Source organism: Giraffa tippelskirchi, chromosome 12 (genome assembly GCF_054371585.1).
Source record: "Giraffa tippelskirchi isolate mGirTip1 chromosome 12, T2T-mGirTip1v1.2.pri, whole genome shotgun sequence".
In the NCBI taxonomy this organism is placed as follows: Eukaryota; Metazoa; Chordata; class Mammalia; order Artiodactyla; family Giraffidae; genus Giraffa; species Giraffa tippelskirchi.
The window spans coordinates 141,430,461-141,443,575 of NC_137286.1; the positions used below are offsets into that span (position 1 = coordinate 141,430,461).

At 41.8% G+C, this 13,115-nt stretch overlaps 1 protein-coding gene across 3 annotated transcripts in view; it reads right to left on the reverse strand.

Annotated features, from left to right (window-relative positions):
* Nucleotides 1–13,115, reverse strand: part of FGF14 (fibroblast growth factor 14) — a 619,177-nt gene that overhangs the window by 1,929 nt on the left and 604,133 nt on the right. For 2 of the 3 annotated variants that reach the window (XM_081552096.1, XM_081552095.1), the window contains 2 exons: nt 2,728–2,926; nt 1,085–1,295 (listed from right to left, as the gene is read on the reverse strand). In XM_081552096.1, coding sequence (XP_081408222.1) covers nt 1,159–1,295; nt 2,728–2,926 — 336 coding nt within the window. In that variant the 3' untranslated portion in view covers nt 1,085–1,158. Of the gene's footprint in view, nt 1–1,084; nt 1,296–2,727; nt 2,927–13,115 lie in introns of those variants that run through there. The other variant, XM_081552097.1, reaches the window with a different exon arrangement.

A 13,115-nucleotide genomic window follows, 5' to 3' on the forward strand; every position in this document is an offset into this window, starting at 1 on the left:
GAAAGAACACAACAGCCACCTTGCCCATGCTCTGCCAAGTATGAGTGGAACGCAGCCCAAATCGGGGATGGTGTTAAGTTTGGTTCATTAAAAACAGGAAGGATTCTCTATCTGAAATGGATTTAGGTAGCGCAATTCTTGTAGGTTGTTAATCATTGACTTTTTTTTCCTTTTTTTTTTTTCCCAAATAATGAGGATTCATAGATGAATAATGAACCTTAATCAGGCCTACAAGGCCTACAGAGTTCTTTTGACCCACTTTCTCAAAAACCAGTGGGTCTTGCTCGCTGGGCAAGGCAAATGTTACCATTACCAGTAAGCTTGTGATATGTATAAAACACACACACACACACACACACACACACACACACACAGAAACTAAAGGGGATGTCAAACCCAGATCATAGAGCACTTCCCATGACCGTGTTTGACCCCGTTTCTCAGCCCAGCCACGTGGGCCTCGGGAGCACAGTATCTGCTACTGGATGGGGCGTATATGTGTGTTTCATCAGTTGTGTGAGCCGGAGACCACAGTCCTAATCTTTATAGATGCAATTTGTCATAACAGGTTTAGAAGGCTTTCTGTTTCCCTGATCGCTCTCCCAACTAAGCCAACCACAACAGTTAAGATTGAAAGGAACACCATCCCTATGGTCACAGACAGTAGAGCCAGCAGCCCTGGAAAAAATAAACGGGAAGAAGAGAACTCCAGAATAGCACAGGTTTACAGCATCTAACTAGAAATTTACTCAAGAGTATCTGTGTGCTACAAAAAATCGAACTGAAACACATGGATTTTGCCGAAACGGGACTCAAAAAGGAATATGGGTAGCTGTCAGCAGGCAAGGTGTCGAGTGGACTCGTGAAGGAGGTCATTCACATGAAGTGTCACAGTCACAGAAAAGATATTAAAAAGGCATTCCATATCTGGTAGGGCATTCCATGGTCTGAGTTGAGCTGGTCGTCCAGGTGTCTTCTTCTTGTGGGGGGCGCGACGCGTTGAGATTTATCCACTTGCAACCAAGGAGTTCGGGCCAGCGGGGAGCAGCCTACCCCCAGCGGCTCCTGGGCCCCTGGAGGGAGCGGGAGGGTCTGGCCGGGATAAATGGCTCAACGGCGCTCGGGGGCGAGTCAGGCACAACACCTGTGAGGGTGTGGCTATGTCGTCTTACTTTTGTTGACTGGTTTGCCTCCATTCATGATGGCCGACGCGCTCGTGCTTTTACTCGGCGTCACCCCGGCCTTCGGGACCGTTTCTCCGACGTCATGCAAAGACGGTTCTCGGTACATGGCAACTAGTGACGGGGACGGGGGAGGAGGGCAGAAAAGGAGATGTTACCCGGTTAGGTTCACGCACAGACCTCCGCTGGAGGCCCTGTCCTCTTTCTTTCCCGGAAGTCGAGTAGCCCCATCGAGAGGGAATTCCTGTTTTAAAGCAGTCAATTCCAGCCCCTGACCAGAAAGTATGACTTCCTTTGCATTTTCTGGTTTTGTGTCTCCAAACCATGCATGTGGGTGTGCCTGGATTTTTGTCGAGGAGAGAAGGTTTAAATGGGGGATGTAGACACACACACACACACACACACACACAGGCCACAGGAAGTATGTGAGAATGGCAGGCATTTAATACAATTCTCTTTGTTCACCTAGAAAAAGTCAGACCTTCCTTCCACTACATGCTGTCAACACATGGACACTCATTCCCACTCATCTTCTCCAGTCTAGGTCTTTAGGTCATTAAATTCAAAACTCTCAAGTGATGAAAAAGCAACATGGTCACACTATGTCAACTTCAAAGCCACACAAAGCAACAGGCAAAGCCAGAACCTTCTAGAGCTCATTGTTTAGACGTTCTCTCCTGCCAGTCGTCCACAGACCCCCTTAAATAACTGAAGGCAAGTCTGGGGTACTTTATATTTTTATGCCTCATTTTCAGATATAATACTGAAAATCTGTAATTAATATCTTATAAGGCAGAAGTGCAGAATGGCAAGAGGATCACCGGGACTGACATCCCAGGAAGCTCCAAGGAATTGAGTAGTATCTGGTGACATCACTGATTCCAATAGTTCATGTGGTTTTGTTAGAAAAGGATCCTAGGGAATCCTGGGAAAGGAACGTCCAGACTGACTGGTGCTTGGGGAAAACTAGCTGACTTAAAATCATCTGCCATCAGAAACACAAGTGAATTAGAGCTGCCCAACCTGCTCTTGCCTGGAAAATCCCGTGGACAGAGGAGCTTGGTAGGCTGTAGTCCATGGGGTCGCGAAGAGTCAGACACGACTGAGCGACTTCACTTTCACTTTTCACTTTCATGCATTGGGGAAGGAAATGGCAACCCACTCCAGTGTTCTTGCCTGGAGAATCCCAGGGACGGGGGAGCCTGGTGGGCTGCCGTCTATGGGGTCGCACAGAGTCGGACACGACTGAAGCAACTTAGCAGCAGCAGCAGCAACCTGCTTTTAGGGTTTTGAAAGCTAGTATCTTATGAAGATACCTTGTGTTTCATTAGGATGAACCACCATATGCATATATACACACATACACATATATACAATAAAGTATACAAATCTTAAATGCACAATTTAAGTAGACACCGCCACCCAGAGCAAGATAAGAGACGTTTCCAGCCTTCCATGAGGGTCCCTTGTGGCCATGGCAGAGTCATGGATGTGGACGATAAGCATGTAATACATCTGATCAGGAGAATGCACACATGACACTCACCTTCCAATGGCTTGGGTAGAAAATGAGCTGCTGGTTTGGTTTTCTTTACTCTGTTTCCTTTCATAACTTGCCCTTCTTTATTCAATCCCAAAAACCAGGCTCTGCCAGATTCCTGTTGTCTGTATAGCATAGATGAGTAGATTACATAATAGTTTTCAAAAACAGATTCTTTAAACTTGCACTCAGGGGTAAAAAGTTCCTGTTGAGAGAAAAGGAAGAAATGAAGGTTAGAGGAAGGGGTGGGAGCTTCCTCCTGTTTCCTCTTCCTTCTTGCAGAAACTTGTCTAGGATGGCCGACCAGTCAGCACTCGGGAATGGATGACCAGATGTTCCTCTTCCTATATAGGTGTTAACTTTTATCAACACACAACGTGTTGAAAAGAAGCTGCCACTTTGGGGAAAAAATATATATGTACGTATGTATGGGGCTTCCCACGTGGCACCAGTGGTAGAAAACCTGCCTGCCAATGCCAATGCCGGAGAAGTAAGAAATGTAGGTTCGATCCCTGGGTTGGGAAGATCCCATGGAGAAGGAAATGGCAACCCATTCCAGTATTCTTTCCTGGAGAATCCCATGGACAGAGGAGGCTGGTTGGCTACAGTTCATAGGGTAACAAATAGAAGACAGGAGCAATAGTATTCGGTTGAACAGGATACAATTCAAGAAACAGCACGATGAAGTACCACCCTGTGCATGCCTTTGTGCTAAGTTGCTGCAATCGTGTCCAACTCTGTGGGACCCCATGGACTGTAGCCCGCCAGGCTCCTCTGTCCATGGGAGTCTCCAGGCAAGAATACTGGAGTGGGTTGCCATGCCTTCCTCCAGGGGATCTTCCAGACCCAGGGGTCAAACCCATATCTCCTTTGTCTCCTGCATTTTCAGGTGGGTTCTTTACCTCTAGTGCCACCTGGGAAGTCCAGCACCCTGTATTCACAATAAATTTAAAACAATATAATATTGGGTTGGTCAGGAGGTTACTTTAGGTTTTTCTGTAACATCTTATGGAAAAACCCAAATGAACTTTTTGGCCAAACCTATAAAAGATATATTGAAAGTGTTTGCTAACCTACTTTCAATATTTCTGTAGGAGTTATTATTACATGATAATCTAAGAGTTTCCAGTTGTTCACTGGATCACCGATATTACAGGATGACACATCTTACCTACAAAGAGACAAACTGACACCTCAAACTAAACCCCTGACAATCAGTTGGCACACAAGCTAGCCCCTGGAGCTGAGGCCAGGGGTCATGTTAGCCGGTCATAGAGACGGGAGCTGAAAACCATGACCTAACCCATGGTCTGGAGCCCCCCTGGAACTCTTCAAAAGAACCATCAATATCTGTCATGACTAAATTCCACTCCACATATTTTGAAACAGCACAATGAGTTAACATGACTTTCAACACCATGATCTACATCAACTGATGAATAACACACAGTTGCTACTTTACGATTATCATTAATAATACAAATATTCATAGATGATTTTACATACTTCTAGAAGTTAACCTACAAAAGCATTTCTGATAGACTTCTTTGAAAAATAATTTAAAAATTCCACCTTCCTAGTTGCATATCGTGGAAGTCACTTAACTAGCTTCTGTGGCTATTTTATATAGGCTCAACACTGTGCTACTCCATATTTATGAAATACAGATGCAAAGCAGATCTTTATTGTCATTATCTTTTTGAAAATATCACGTACTTAAATTTTTTTTCACCTTAATAGATTTTTATGACTGCTGAAAAATGGTAACTTTGTTTTCTTTTAAAGAAGTTATTTTCTATACACATTCTGAAAAACACATCATTTAGGATCTAAAAAAATAAAACCTTTAAGAGTTAAAATTATGCTAACCATAGTAAGGGGTATGACATTGTTGCCTATAGAAATGTTCTTTACGTATTTCCCATGAGAGTGTTAATTATCAAGTGGTGTCTCTTGCAGGATACAATTTATTCAGAGTGCACCATAACTTTAATTCAATGAAAGTTAAATTGTTTTCCAAGGGGAACAGGTTTTGTTAATGGCAGATACTTTTCATGACAAAGATGACAGTTCCAGTGATTAATCTGATGAGATTAAAATAGCAGAAAGATAGGTTTAGCCCCTCCCAAAGGAATTTATGTAGCCCTCATTTGAATAAGATGCCATCTGAAAAAATGTTCTGGTCTTCCACTAAGTTTTATTTCTCCAAATATCCTATTAGTTCTCTTACTAATAAGTGATAGCCTTGGTAAGTCAATCTCCAGGCCCTGAACAAGACTGATAAAAGAAAGACTGATAAAAGGGTCCAAGTTCACACATTTGTGGTGAGGTAAGGAAAATAAAATGGAATGCTCTAAATCTGGCTTATCCTCAAAAGATTAATAAATATAATATTGGTTGAAGATAGATCTTCTGGGACAAACAGATTAGAATTTGGCATGTCCTTTGTCATTTTATTGAGACAGGCTAAGGCATCCAAAGGGCTTCCCTGGTGACTCAGAGGGTAAAGAATCTACCTGCAATGCAGGAGACCCAGGTCCAATCCCTGGCTCAGGAAGATTGCCTGGAGAAGGGAAGGACAACCCACTCCAGTATTCTTGCCTGGAGAATTCCATGGACAGAGGAGTCAGGCGGGCTACAGACCACGGAGCTGCAGAGAGTTGGACACGACTGAGCAACTAACTCTTTCACTTCCCTTTCAAGGCATCCAAGCATAAAAATAAAACCTAAAGCAGGTTTTATTGTTAAAAATATGTCTTAGAATCAACTGGGAGTGGGTTTGGTAAAGGCTGACCCAGTTGATCATTCAGGCGGGGAGAGGAGCTGGCACCTGCTGGCTAAGATATTGGGTCTGTAGCCAGAGCCTTCCCTTATTAAGAGGATCATAGAAGACTGATCTTAATCTCCAGGAAGACTGACCTCCAGCTTTGGAAACGCAGGTCCACAGAGTAGTCAGCCCTTCCTTACATGGATCCGATCCCTAGTGCTGTGATGTATGAAATATGGAGGATGCTGCTTGCCTTGCATCGGCAATTAGAAATGTATTGTTTCTACTCTAAATTGACGAAGTTGAGTATGAAAGATAATGAAGACCCTTGACTCAGAAGAAGTTGTTTATTCTCAGAGTATACCTCAGTATGGTGGTGCTAGTGGTAAAGAAGCCGCCTGCCAATGCAGGAGACACAGGAGATGTGGGTTCACCCCTAGACTGGGAAGATCCCCTGGAGGAGGGCACTGCAACCCACTCCAGTACTCTTGCCTGGAAAATCCCACGGACAGAGGAGCCTGGTGGGCTACAGTCCCTAGGGTCACACGGAATCGGACACGATTAAAGTGACTTAGCACACACCTTCGTATACCTCTGACACTAAGTCTTTTTAGATAAAATGTTTGCATCTTAGGACTCCGAGGAAGTCAATAGCACATCCTTTCTGCAAGCTGTGGCAGTGACTTCACAGGGAGGTGATTCAGTCTTCCACATTAGAGCCAAAGCTTTCAGGCAGTTGTGCTGGTGGAGACTGGTTGGTACTTTTTCGCCCTTCTTTATTCTTGGTTAAATAATTACTGTGTATACACATACTCACACGCGCACACACACTACATTTAAGGCTACTATTGTCTAATGCTCTTTGCTAGACTTTTTGAGAATTTAATCTGTTCATGAAATACTGGAGTTGAAAACAACCCCCTCATTCTCAGGAGACCTGGTAGGATTAATGGAAGCTGAGATTGGTAACTACTCATAAGGGACAGTTCAGTTCAGTTCAGTCACTCAGTCATGTCCAGCTCTTTGCAAACCCATGAACCGCAGCACACCAGGCCTCCCAGTCCATCACCAACTTCTGGAGTCCACCCACACCCATGTCCATTGAGTAGGTGAGGTCATCCAACCATCTCATCCTCTGTCATCCCCTTCTCCTCCTCCCCTCAATCTTTCCCAGCATCAGGGTCTTTTCCAATGAGTCAGCTCTTTGCATCAGGTGGCCAAAGTATTGGAGCTTCAACTTCAGCATCAGTCCTTCCCATGAACACCCAGGGCTGATCTCCTTTAGGATGGACCGGTTGAATCTCCTTGCAGTCCAAGGGACTCTCAAGAGTCTTCTCCAACACCACTGTTCAAAAGCATCAATTCTTCAGCGCTCAGCTTTCTTTATAGTCCAACTCTCACATCCATACATGACCACTGGAAAAACCATAGCCTTGACGAGATGGACCTTTGTTGGCAAAGTAATGTCTCTGCTTTTTAATATGCTGTCTAGGTTGGTCATAACTTTCCTTCCAAGGAGGAAGCGTCTTTTAATTTCATGGCTGCAGTCACCATCTGCAGTGATTTTGGAGCCCAGAAAAATAAAGTCTGACATTGTTTCTATTGTTTCCCCATCTATTTCCCATGAAGTGATGGGACCGGATGCCATGATCTTAGTTTTCTGAATGTTGAGCTTTAAGCCAACTTTTTCACTTTTTCAACTTTTTCCTGAGGAACAAATATACTTTTAATTTGCCAATGGGAGACAGAGTGACAGTGTACAACATCTGCGGATCCAGACTGCCTGGGATCAATCCTAACCCTACTCTGTTTCTTGCTGTGTGTCCTTGGGAAAATTACTTAATCTCTGGGCTTCAGTATTCTCATCTCTAAAATGGGTACAAAAATCACAGGATAAGGAACCTCCCTGGTGGTCCAGTGATTAAGAATCCACCTGCCAGTGCAGGGGACACAAGTTCTATCCCAGGTCCAGGAAGATCCCACATGCTGTAGAGCAATTAAGCCTATGCGCCACAATTACTGAAGCTCAAGCGCCTGAAGCCTGAGCTCCAAAACAAGAGAAGCCCCCTCAATGAGAAGCCCATGCACCCGCTACAAAGAGTAGCCCTCACTCGCAGTAACTAGGGAAAGTCCATGCAGCAATGAAGACCCAGCACAGCCAAAAATAAATAATAAATAACTAAATAGATAATCATAGAATAATAGGATGGTTGGAGGAACTGAGTGACACCGTTGCTGACTCTGGACTTTTTCTTAGATCTTGAAGCTGCTTGAGTACAACACCTGCAGGCCTGCTGGGTGCAGCCCAGCCCAGCACATGTGAGGATAAATGCCCCTCACTTAGTCTCGGAGTTGAGCAGACAGACGGAGTGGCAGAAAAGATGACGGTTCTCATGGGAAAATAAAAGCCTTAGATCTTTAGTGATCTGGTTTTTCAGTATAGTGTGTAGCAAGGATCTGAGATGGCCCCCTGAACACATCAATTGGAGACCCCCAGTGTGGACGGGCAAGAGAAGAACTAAGGAAGGAAGGAACCCCAGGAGGCTTGTCAACACAGCCTTAACCTGATGGATGGTTTTTATATATTTGAGCAACACCACGGTTGTGCCAGTGAGACATTCTACAGCTGGCAATGATAATACGAGAAGACGTATTTAAATTTAAGCTCAGCTATAAACTCTTTGAAACTGCCAAAATGAAATAGATAAGGAGTTTGGTATGTCTTTTTCTCCTCCTTCCAGACTATATTTAGAGCCACCAACACCACCACAACAAAAATCAACAGCGCTAGAGTCCCAGCAGAAGCTTAAATATTAATTTGTAACTTTGCCAGATGAAATCATCGAATCACAGAGGAGGAAAAAACACAACAATTAAACAAAAATTTCATAGCTCCTTTTCTGTTGTGGTTGTTTTGAAATGAAAGCACCATCTGTGGTGTACTTATTATCTTAACAGTAGCAGCAGAATTCCTCTTTGGAGGGAAATGTCTTTGTTTAGGAAAATACCATGATGGGCCATTTGCATGCAGCAAGCTAGGCTTCTCCATTCAGAATCAGAGAAGGGGGTGGGGGAAATAGAGGGCCCATGGTCTACAATTTGTAACCAATGAATAAGCCATAAACCCAGATAATTCAGCATAATCACAACCTAATAGCTAACAGTAACCTTGAGAATCTGACTCCGTCGTTGGCAAGCTACAGTCCATGGGCCAAATTCATGCTACAAAATTCAGAGGAGAGTTGAGATTGCACGACCTGCAAAAACTGCAGGATTTACCGTATGGTCCTTTGCTAAAAATTTTTGCCAACTCGTATCTAAAGGTAAATTTCGAGGACTTTCCAACCTAGGGAATTTGAGGAGGGCTCGTTAAGCTAGTTGTGAATATTTCCAAATGAAGTCTGGATTGCACTTATATACAAATGCAGACCATTTGAATCAGCATTTTCATCAGTGTTTCAGCCCTGGAAAAGCCTTTATGGTATGTTCTGAGCCTGGGCTTCCTGTGAAAGTGTTTGGCTATGTCATAGTCCACAATCCATTGAGTTACTACGTCTCTCTTGTTTTTATCTCTGACTATATTAAAATTGTTTTGTTGCTTAGTCACTAAGTCGTGTCTGACTCTTTCCGATTCTGTGGACTGTAGCCCACCAGGCTCCTCTGTCCATGGGATTCACTAAGTAAGAATACTGGAGTGGGTTTCTATTTCCTTCTCCTGCGGATCTTCCCGACCCAGGGATCAAATCCAAGTCTCCTGCGTTAGCAGGCAAACTTTTTACCACTCAGGCACCAGGGAAGCCCCCCTGTTACTATACAGAACAAATTAATAAATGATCATGAAATTTTAGTAAGTATTGATTAAATTGGCCTTATTCATAAGCTTGCTATTATTTTTATGATTAGAATAAAAATTTATTAAAGCAAGAAAATGGAAACAAATATATTTACAGTGTATCTTTAAGTAAGAAGCTTTAAGATTGTAATTAAAATATGTGAGAACTGGTTCTATAATGTTAAATCTGTTTTCTCCAGAATATAGACATGAATAAATTCCTAAAATAATAATGCTTGCAACATGAACAGATGGTATCAGTGCTATAAATATTAGCAAAACTACCACAAAATAAATATGCTTAAAGAAGTATTAACCCAACCATATACCATTCTCACAATTTGTTATGGCTTAACAATGGATGCCTAATAATATTACTAATAATGTCAATATTGTTTTAATAACACAGGGCTTCCCAGTTGGTGCTAGTGGTAAAGAATCTGCCTGCCAATGCAGGAGACAAAAGAGACACAGGTTTGATCCCTGGGTCAGGAAGATCCCTTGGAGAAGGAAATAACAACCCACTCCAGTATTCTTGCCTGGAGAATTCCATGGCCAGAGGAGTCTGGTGGGCTACAATCCATAGGGTCACAAACAGTCAGACACCATTGAGAAACTGAGCATAGTAATTACAGATAACACTTAAATTGTGCATAATTCTGTACCAAGGACTGTTCTATACATTTACCTAATCAACTAACTATTCCACACTATAATCTATGAGATTGGTACTATTAGTACTGTCATTTTAGAAATGAAGAAACGGAGCCCAGAGGGGTTAAGCAATTTGCCCAAGTACATTTATTTTCATCAAGATGACTAATTTAGCTATTCCTACCCATTTATCATTCAACTGAAGAGAGGTGCTTTATTTTCAAGTTTAATCATTTTTTAATTTTATTTTTTTTAATTTATAGTTTGTTTTTAATTGTAGGATAATTACTTTACAATAGTGTGATGGTTTTTGCCCATCTATGTGATCAGTTGCAAAAATGGGCTGAATTCTTCACCCTCCCCTGAATCAAAGGTCTTCAGCATCTCATTTGACTTGTCTTCTCACTGTGAGCTAAGGGGGAGAGGGCAGAGGCTTGTCAGGCACGTGTTCAATTGGGTTTGCCCTCTCAGTCTCCCCCACCACCCTGAGAGCACGCCTGGGCTAGCCTGCTGGAGGAGGGACACATGGAACATAGCCAAGTTGCCCAACGTAAAGTAGCCTGTTTCCAGACTGGTGATCAAGTCCCACCAACATCGACAGAGCCACCTAGCCCAGCTCCGTATGACTCTGGATGCACAAGCATTATACACTTAATTGTTATATCCTACTTAAGCGGTCATTGTTAGCTACCTGGTATCATTAAGGAATTGATTACCCATACAGATCGTTATTCATTTAACTTAATTACTTATTCAGTGAAAACACAGGAAATAGGTACCTTAGGGCTTTCTTGCTGGCTCAGTGGTAAAGAATTCACCTGCTAATGCAGGAGACATGGGTTCAATCCCCGGTCCAGGAAGATCCCACATGCCTTGGAGCAACTAAGTCCGTGCACCGCAACTATTTAGCCAGTGTTTTAGAGGCCAGGACTGCAACTACTGAAGCCCGAGTGCCCTAGAGCCCATGCTCCACAAGAGTAGCCACTGAAACGAGAAGCCCAAGCACCACAACTAGAGAGTAGTCCCCACTCGCTGCAACTGGAGAAAAACCCACACAGCAATGAAGATCCAGCACAGTCAAAAATAAATGCATAACATTGTTTTTTAAAATGTACCTTATACAGCTACTCTTTACCTACATCTAACTACAGGTGAAAACAAATATAAATGGAAAATACTAATAATTGATATATGCTATCACCTTGGCAGAATTGTCATATGTCTTAGGATATAATTGTTAAGGAGGAAAAAGTCGAATAAAAGAGTTAAAAAAAAAACCAAGAACAAAAATACATAGGAATACTTAAAATGAATCTCTTCTCCTCTTCACCCAAGGCATACACACCTTCCCCCACCACTGAATGATTAAAAAAAACATTTGTACATGCCTCTACAAGCTTTTTCTACTTTCTTTCCTTTAAGCTCCACTTTTTCCCATAAAACTTTTTGTGTGTGTTTGCATTGTGGATTTTTCCTAATAAAAATGTGCTCAGTCAAAAACCACTTGCATAAATACAAACCAAACCACACAAATAATCAAAAGTATCCATTTATCCAACCTATGAAATGCAAGCTTCTGTAGAAAAATGAACTAGAAGTAGGTTCTGAAATACTCCTAAAATGTCATATTTGTTGAAAAATATTAACCTGTATTGAGCTTTATGATTTTTAGAGCCCACTCACATATATTTTGTTTGATTCAATAGTGCAGTTAAAAATGCTTTGAGAAGAAGAATAGCATGATCCCATGTCAGAGATGATTTTAACACTCTGAGGGCTTAGGTCCTCATTAGGAATGGATTAAGATGTTTTCATGTCTATTTGTGTGATATTTTTTATTTACATGTTGCTGCTACTGAGCAATATTTATTAATAACAACAACGTTGAAAATATGAGCCAAAGGTAAGGGGTTTCCCCCCCACCCAGAATATCAAATAAGTCATCTTACTGGAATAAAAGAGGTCAGTAATAAAAAAAATCACCAACACTAACAAAAAGAGAAAAAGGAAAAAGAATCATCATCAACATGAACGTGCGGAATACAGAGGAAGCTCACGCGTTGCTGAAATGAAAATCTGAGGATTGTCTTCCTTTGATTTTGTTTTATTAGCTAGAAAAACACTGGCCATGAGTCCCCAGATTCTGGTTGCAAGTTGTTAGATAATTCCAAAGGTTACACAGAAGGGCAGATATAGACCACTGCAGAGAAAGTTCAGGAAAGTCAGCAAAGAGGCAGCAGCCACACTTCGTGGGAAGAAGAGTGACCAGCAAGAGGAAAATGTCAACCTGTTGGCTAAATGACTTTACCCAGATGAAGGCAACACCATGAAGCTCAATCCTGCTGTGGATTTAATTGTATAATTAGCACTGAATTATTTTCATGTTATATCATGAATTTTACAGGCAAAAATAAATTGTTTTACTTTCTAGGTTGTAGGTGAGAGTATGACACTAGGAAATGGGAATAATTATATTATTTAAAATTGATTAAAATGTATATATATATACACATATCAAAAATGAAAGAGTTAGTCATTCAGTCATGTCGGACTCTTTGCACAAAGGCTAAACTTTCTGTCCTAGATGTTACATAATCAATTTGAAAATTTAAATACTATGAACACACATGGAAACAAGTTTCCATTATTCTGTACTTAATAATGTCTAAAATTCACGCATCTATTTATCCATTGTTTACTGGATAAATAAATGCGTGAACTTTAGGCATTATAGTCTGGCCAGTCACTGTTCTTGACCTAGAGATACAACTATGAGCAGAAATGATACAGTCAGTAGTCTTAAGGCATGATGGTCTAGTAGAGGAAATAGTTAGTTACACTATTGATCATATCATTACAAAATAAGACAAATTCTTACAAGAAAAGGAGTTATTTCTGTGAGAACACATAATAAACAAGTCTGACCTAGCCTGAATGGGTAAGGAAAAAACAATGAATTCCGAGCTGAGATCTGAAACGTCCCTGTGAGTTAGCTGGGCTTAGAGCAGGATAAAGGCTTTCCTAGTGGCTCAGCGGGAAATAATCTGCCTGCATTCAGGGGACTTGGGGTCAATTCCTGGGTGGGGAAGGTCCCCTGGAGAAAGAAATAGCAACCCACTCCAGTATTCTTGTCTGGGGAAT